Raw genomic sequence first — 8,471 nt, forward strand, 5'->3', positions numbered from 1 at the left:
GGTTGTGGCCCATCTATCCTCAGCTGGATTGCCCTTACTCTTATGGCTGGTTCTGGGAAGACACTGTATTTTTCTTGGTTAATCACGATTAGGATTCATACATCACATGTATTAGCAGCTTCTCAGCAATAATTCAAATGAGGCCGAAGGAAGAGGGGAGCCTCGAACTTTCGCCCAAGTACGAGGTAAATGTTCTCAACAAAATCACTGTAGCTATAAGCTCTAAAAGTAAGTACGTACAAGTTGTGCCAAATTATTTTACTCTTTAACTTGTTCCATTGCACCTCATGCTTTGGGCATCATACTTCATACACAGTAGTGACTTAACTGTCAGTGTCGTGATAATAAAATTATATTACAATTTTCTAGCCTGTTTCACATTCACAGGCTGTGAATCTCGAGAAACATTCTTAGTGACCTGCAGTGTCTTCTTGCAGCTCATGATTCTTAAGCTTTGCCTTAATATGTCAATCTCTCGTTCCTTCTTGTATTGTTCATGCTCCATAGAAACTATTCTGGATTTTAGGCCTGCAATCATTTCTTCTTTGGCTTTGATGTCTTTCTTTAGCTCTTCCACAGTGTCTTCCTCCTCTGCTCTCCAGTACAGCCCATTTTCTACAGTAAATGTCATTGCTCTATTATATCAACACACACACAGAGAGAGAGATATATATATATATATATATGTTCATACTAAACAAGTGAAATTCAACCAGACCAAATTGCTTGTCGTATGAGGGAGCTTGAATTTATAAGAACATATAATTTAAATGACCATGTGGGAAGATTAGAAAGAAAAAACATTATCTATGAAGATTAGATCTGGTTAACTGTACATAGGAATCAAGCCATTCCATTTTTCATCAATTCCAAATTCTTAAATATACTTTCAGTTAAAATGAACATGTAGGAAATTCTGCTTTTTATGCTTTTTTGCTTGTGATGAGAGCAGAAAAAATCACTTACTTTCAGATGAAGAAAGAAATTGAGAACCATGCACCTACTGCTAAATCCTGATGTCGGTTATCATCAAAATATAATTAAACACGAAAATTGCATCATGTACATAATTTCATGAGAGTGAGAGAGAGAGAGAGAGAGAGAGAGAGAGGGAGAGAGATTTACATACCACAATGTGTCCTCTGAATGAGTTCATCAAGCTCCATCTTAATAGCCAGATAAAGCTGCTTCCACTTCTCGACAGTCTCATCTCTTCTTGCTCTCTCCTCCCTCATTTGCTCAGCCAACAACACTTTCCACTCCTTCTCCCCACCACTCTTATTATTTCCAGCTCCCAAAACTAAGCCTGCATCCTCAATCCCTCTAATTCTCTCCTCCTTCTCCTCCACCACCTTCCTCAACATCTTCACCTCCTCCCGCATCTTCTTCTTCTCTTGCTTCCACTCAGCCTCCTTGAATGCAAACACCATCATGTCCCTCTCATATGCTGCACTCTCTTTCTTCCTCTCATACACCATCCCACTCATTTCCTCTTGAATATTCCTCACCTTTTCTCTCAACCCACCAACATCTACTTTCTCACTTGAATTGCTCTTCCTCTTGCTAGCAAAACCCCCCATCTTAAAACTTAATTATAATTCTTCTTGCTAGCTAGAAGCTACTTTTTGGGGTCACTAAGAAGGGCCTGTGTGACATAAATTTTATCCACAGGGGGAACAGAAGAGGCTCCTCTTGCTCTTCCACTTAATGAAGAGTTAGATATGTTGTGTATTTTATAAGCCCCATTGGATTTCACTCTCACAATGTTAATAATGATTGAGGGAAGCATAAATGAGGCTCGTGAAGAAGACTGAAGACTGTCTTGTATTTGTACATATTTTTACAGAAAGATTGGACACCCATGATCTGTATGCAAATATAATTGGATTATTCCAAGTCACATGCAATTTTCTTATTTGGGAGCGTGGCTTTTATTTTTATGTTTTATACACGGGACATTACGAGAGAGGATAATCGAATCTAGGACTTTGGTGCAAAAGTAAATATACTTAATCACTTGCGCTACAAGACCCTTGCTAAGAGCATCACTTCTAAATTCAAATCTATCATCATTATATATGCCAGCTGCTTTCAATGGCAATGGGTCTACATTTAGACTCACAGCACAGGGCATCCTTGTACAGTTTGCTCTATCATTTGGCTCTAAAATTCTTATCACTTATCTATTATTAGCCAATATTCCAATTTCCAATGGGTCCTATAAATAGTTTTTTTTGCAATGGCATTACTCTAGCTGTCCTTGGAGTAGAGCCTCCTTGCCCAGTTAGATTGGACTCAACTCAATATTCCTCAAGCAAATGATTGCTGGCCAAAATAATATTTCAAAATGTAACATGAATTTGAAATATTTATTCCACAATACTTGTTCTGTATCTGTAGGGATGACACAAAATGTACATGTGGGCAGTCTTATATTATTATTATTATTATTATTTTTAATTCTTTCAAAAATAATCCACCTGATTGGTTTTTCTTTTGGGTAGCTCACAAATCACCTTGGCAATTCAAAGATTACCAATTAACCATCAGTTGATGACCTACCCATTGCTACTTCTAGAAGAAGTCTTGGCAGACCACCAAAGGCATGAAAATCCATTGCAGTTGTGAGGGTTTTTATTATTATAATTTTATAACCAGACAAAAAATTTATGCAGGCATCTGTGTATATGTTCACACCCCCATTTGTGCAACTACATTTATTGTTATGTCTTTGGATTCCCTGACTGACAGGGACCTATTTGACTTGGAGGTGGAGATGTTTGGTGGTTTGCAATTTATGAAGAGAGAAAAATGGGCAACAAGAAAATGGCATGTATATGTATAATATGCTTGTAAGCCTTGTAAACTAGTGGGTAAGTAAATCCATGGACAGTGTTATATTCTAACTTCCTATCAGATAGTGAGTGGGGTGGGGTACTAGTGGGGACATTGGCTGTAGATTCAGTGGCTGCAAGTTGAAGGGTGGATATGCAAGCCCTCTTTTGTTAACACCCAGCATTTTACTCAACACACACCCATAAAAAGTTTAAAATATATACCCAATTACTTTAATGTATTTTCTATAGGAAAAACTGTATATTTTTCTCTCTACTCCTTCCCTTCTCTCTCCCCCATCCCTTTCCTTCTTCAAATCCATGGCTTATTGTTGTTCTTTTAGGTATGAAGTAAAGGGAAAACTACGGTTTTGGTCCCATTTTGTCATTTTTCTCCTTACTCTTTGTAGTTTTAATCTTTTGATCATGTCTTACAGTTAGTTAACTTTCTTTTTACAATGTGATATTGTAAACTACTCTAATTTAAAGAGAGGGAGATCGAACTGGAGTGTAAGGCGAACACACTGCTTTGACTAACTGACCTAACCCACATATGTAGTTAGCTAATATTAGCAGTTAAAGATAATCAAATATTCATAAATTACTTTTTTTTTTCTTTTTTGCCAAAGTTAGAGAGGGAAATGGGGATTTTTATCACACACAAAGTCAATGTGCTATGAGGATTCGAACCTAAGACCACTGATTTGCAAATTAAGACTCTTTTCCAATGAACTAGACCTATTGACAAATATTCGTAAATTACGTTGAGACTTCTGTATCACAATAACTATATTTTTAAGCTTAATAGAAACTCCCTCCTACAATGCCATTGTATTATGGATTATATGTGTAATGAATCGAGGATGAAAATGAAAAATGACCTAAGCTGCATGGACCAAATTGTCTTATTTGTCCTTAATTGTTAATGTTCAACTATCTGGAAATGATTAAAAACAAAAACAAAAACTAATTACAAATGTTAAAGTAGAAAGTTCAAAATTATGATTATCTTTTTAAAACACAAAATTTAGTGAAAATAAGTAGGAAGTTGGGGAATTTGTTTAGTAGAGAAGAGTGTACGTGTAGTGTAGTGTAGCCATCACTGAGGACAATAATGTGTAGGTAGAAAGCCCCAATAAATCCAATCAAGATGAGGTGGCTGACATTTCCCCATGCCTATGTTCCTGGGGACCCCTAAGTTCGTTTTCCATGACTTTATCTTTAGTTGTATGACAAAGTAAATTAATTATACTCACTAAATCATGGAAAAATGAAAAGAAAAGAAAAGATGAATTTATAAATTACTAATTTATATATTATAATAATGAGTGAATAATGTATTTACATTTTACAGTATAATATTAATAAACAGAACATGTGTTCTAACATGGATGAAAATTTTCTTAAGCCATGGCCTATTGTTGTTTTGTTAGGTATGAAGTAAAAGCAAAATTGGTTTTGGTTCTCTTTTGTTATTTGTAGTTCCAAATCCAATGTGGTGATCATTTACAGTTAGTTTAAACTACTCTAATTTATGAAAAATAGAAGCGAACTCAAGTGTAAAGAGGCAGACACACTATCATAGTCACCTGACCTAACTCACATCTACCAATGAACTACATTAGCAATTAAAAATAAATCAAACATTCGTAAATTACTTTGACAAAATATGCATGTAATGCTCGTGTGTGGGGTTATAACGGTTAGTTAGTTAATAATATTTGTTTATATATATCGAGGTAACTGGATTTCATTCTTTAACCAAACAACATAACACAAATAACAAGGATGAAAATTCCAGACAGAAATTAAATGTGGGCGGTGTGTTAGTTTATTGTATTCAGAGCTCAATAAAAATTCCTCCCACCCACAGTATATATACTAAAGATGGAAAATGACCTCTGAGCTGCATGGACTAATTATTTTGCTTGTCCTTAATTGCTAATGTCAACTAACTATACGGACCTGAATGTAAAAATAAAAATTACAAAGGTAAAAGTAGAAAATTACATAAATTAAAGAAGCCAAAAGTACGTCTCCCTTTTGAGACTTAAAAAAATCAAAAATTTAGTGCAGACAAATAGGAAGTAAGGAAAAAATAATAATAAAAGAGAAAAGTGTAGTGGTCTCTAAGAACAATAATGTGTAGGTAGAAGAAGCACCAATAAATCCAAACACTACTTAATGAATCGAAAGACTAGTATTTTGGCTGACATGAATTTTCCGATTCCTATGGTCCTAGGGGACCCTAAGTTCGTTTTCTATAACTGTATTCTTTTTTATTTATTTTTATATAAGCGATATTATAGGAGAAGAATGTTCTCGCATACTGTCAATGTGCCATAAGAGTTCAAATATGATATTACTAATCTACAAATCAAGACCATTTTTCATTGTGCTTGCTAGACCACGTTGGCCTATGACCGTATCTCTTTCGTTGTATGACAAAGTAAATAAATTATACAAACTAAATCAAGAAAAAATAGAAAAAGAAAAGGAAAAATTGTTTGGGAACGTCTCACTAGTGCGTGATATTACTAATTCACTTATCGTAATATGAGTAGATGATGAAATTATACTTGAATATTATAATTAATAAACAAAACACGTGTTATAACATATGTGACGTTTTTTTCGAAATGAAACATATTATATTTAATAGCCCACAAGCTGTAGAAGGCCCACTGCGAGATTGTAAACTGGATTCTATGGAAAGAAGTAAACCGTGGCCTACACTTGTTTCTAGTAAAATGTCTCAATGACATTCATTTTGATTTTATATTGGTAGTGGGACTTCCACGGAGCATCTTCCATTGTTAGGCTTTAGGTAGGTTGGTCCGTTTGATCATCAGAAGCTCCACATCATCAACCTAATTATTGTCCTTGATGATATGATACTCCACACCAATTAGAGATACCTACTCAATGAATAATAACTTTTTCAATTCTCTCCATCCCTTATTAATTTGTGAGGCTTGACACATGTTTATCTATCTTTCTTGGTTTGATTGTGAGGCTCAACTCACACATACTATACGGATGTTAGGACTCGAACTTAGGACGTTGTCTGAGAGAGTAAATACTTCAAACTACTACACTAATAGATCCTTTACTCTCTTTCTTAATTTGTTAGTAATATCATCTATTAACAAATTCCTGACTTCGCCCTTTACCTACAAATAAAAATCTCATAATAATTTGAAAAAAGTGTGACATGTAAAAGATCGTCAGTCCACACTTAGCAGACAAAAAGTAGAAAAATCCTTTTTGTGATATTGTATAATGTCCCTTTGATCTTTTTAAGTTGAACTTGCATGCATCCCCTCTTAATAATTAATGTAGAGCATAGTGCATCACAATAATTTCGTACATTATTGGAGAAAGTCTTCAATACTTTGTAGTAGAGTAATTTGGAAAGAGAATTGCATGTCCGGGCCCCTGAAATCAAATAAATGTACCCCAAAACTGAAAAGGCAGCGTTTAAAACCATGAAGCATTGCTTTTCCATGCCACAAAGGGTCCGTCATACAATGGGCACCGGGCGTTTTTGCCAGCAAAAGATTGTATCATAGTTGAGCATTATTATCATATAGATGTATTTAATAAGGTAATAGATTATTAGTTGGAGGAGTTAAATATTAGATTTTAAGATGAAATTGTGGAACTCTTTCGTCTTAGCTCAGCATTAGATCCATGTGATGCTTTCAAGCAATTTAACATTGATGATATATATACCCTTGGTAATAAATTTTATCTTCAAGATTTCACTACAACTGAGTTGCAGACTTTAAATCAACAACCGAAATTTTATAAGATTGATATGGATTACAATCCAACCTTCAAGAATCTTGATTCCATTTCTATATTACTTGAGCGCTTAGTGGAAACAAGATTAGCACAAACCTACTACTTGATTGATAAATTGATTCATTTGGTGCTAACTCTTCATGTTTCTATAGCAACAACATAACGAGCATTTTCTTGTATGAGACTTATCAAAAATCGGCTTTGAAACAAGATAAAGAAATTGCAGAAATTTTAATAGTGATATTATAAGTGTATGATCCAACTACTAATTACACTGATGCATTTTTTGATAGAACCTCACACACATAACTGCTATGATGTGCAGTCTATTAAGTTAAAGACAATATTTGCATTGGGCCAATTGGTAGTAGGCCCGCTTGTCCAAAACTGTTGTTTATAACTTATTTTTGTTTCATTTATTTTACATCTATTAAGATGTGTGGTTATACATATTAGATTTGACCATAATTTTTTAGTTTTCAATAATTAATATTTTTTTTAATCATTAAAATCGATCCAATCCAATTCAATTGGATGATAAAATTATTGATCTAGTTCATACTTTATTTAATAATAGAATTTGGTAAAGTTTTATTGGTTTCAAACCAACGAACACCCATTAACAGAATTATAATCCTCAACTTTAAAGTATCACAACATAATTTAAATATATTTGTTTTTTAATTGTAAATTTTGTATTTGTGAAAGAAACTCATCAAGATCCATCAAACAAGACTAGTATATTAATGGATATCAAATAATAATATAAGAAAAATTACATAACTATCCAAAGTATATTAATGAATTTGGTATTTCCCCAGGACTATACTTTCTCTGTCACTTTCAATTCAGTCTCACATTTGTGCACATCACATTAGACAAGTCCCAATGCAAATTCACCCCAACGTTGGTCAAACCGAAACCCCATCTCACCTCCTTCACGCCTTTCTTTCCAATGATCCAACGGCCATGAAATGGTTGGTCATCTGACGACACATCGTATAGAAGGAGAAAGACTTTTATATCACGTAGTTAGCACTATTTTGTTATTTTTAACTAATAACATTATGACGTTAGAGATAATACTTTCACGTAATATAACATTAGCCGAAAATAACACAGATTTACTATTCCTATTACGTGTCAAAAAATGACTGCAGATTCAAGAATCAAGAATTTTGGTAGGCCCGTATCAGGTGATGAGGGGGCCGCAACATCAACTCACAACGGTCAGTAGTTGTGATGTGTTGTTGTCCCCCGTTCGGTGGGAAGGAGATGGCTGGTTTAGTTACAAAATTGCCCTGAGAACTAAGAGATAATAACCACGAGGCCATTGTACACTTGTAAATTCGTAATTGTCTTGGTGTAAAATTTCACTTTTTATTTTATTTTAATCAAATGATATAAAAGCTTGAATTGAAAGGAAATTATGCGACCATTATTACCTGATTGAGTTACATTCACATAATTGGTTGGTTACCAAATATGCACTTATGAACTCTTCTCTCTTACGCAATAGCAAATTTTGGTTAGTAATAGTGTTTATTCTTTCAAAAACTTAGAAGAAAGTAGATGCAAAAGGGTGTTGGCTTGCTTTCTTTAAGCTTTTTCAAAATTTAATTGGAACTGCTTTTCTTTATGAAGAAAATGAAAATAGTTGCCAAAAAAGTATTAAAAAGAAAAACAATTTTGTTGTTTACTCTCAAATATGTGACATCAAACCATCTTCATCTTGAGTTTGAAACAATTTAATCCTTGCAAAATAGAAAAAGAAATATATGTGTAAAGGAATGCCATCTTCATCTTGGGTGCAAAGATAAATACTTTAAT

General features: G+C 33.9%; 1 protein-coding gene across 1 annotated transcript; it reads right to left on the reverse strand.

The window, feature by feature from the left end:
* LOC18791675 lies at positions 193-1,811 on the reverse strand. Its single transcript, XM_007226026.2, has 2 exons — positions 1,130-1,811; positions 193-615 (listed from the first exon to the last, which is right to left on the reverse strand). The coding sequence occupies exons 1-2, from the start codon at positions 1,578-1,580 to the stop codon at positions 356-358; spliced, it is 711 nt and encodes a 236-aa protein (XP_007226088.1). The 5' UTR covers positions 1,581-1,811; the 3' UTR covers positions 193-355.

The sequence above is a fragment of the Prunus persica genome, chromosome G1 (assembly GCF_000346465.2).
Source record: "Prunus persica cultivar Lovell chromosome G1, Prunus_persica_NCBIv2, whole genome shotgun sequence".
NCBI classification, from domain to species: domain Eukaryota; kingdom Viridiplantae; phylum Streptophyta; class Magnoliopsida; order Rosales; family Rosaceae; genus Prunus; species Prunus persica.

Coding starts and splice junctions, on each gene's coding strand:
- LOC18791675 (XM_007226026.2), bottom strand. CDS start 1,580: ATGGGGGGTTTTGCTAGCAAGAGGAAGAGCAATTCAAGTGAGAAAGTA. Junction 616..1,129: donor CATTCAGAGGACACATTGTG/GTATGTAAATCT, acceptor CATTTACTGTAG/AAAATGGGCTGTACTGGAGA.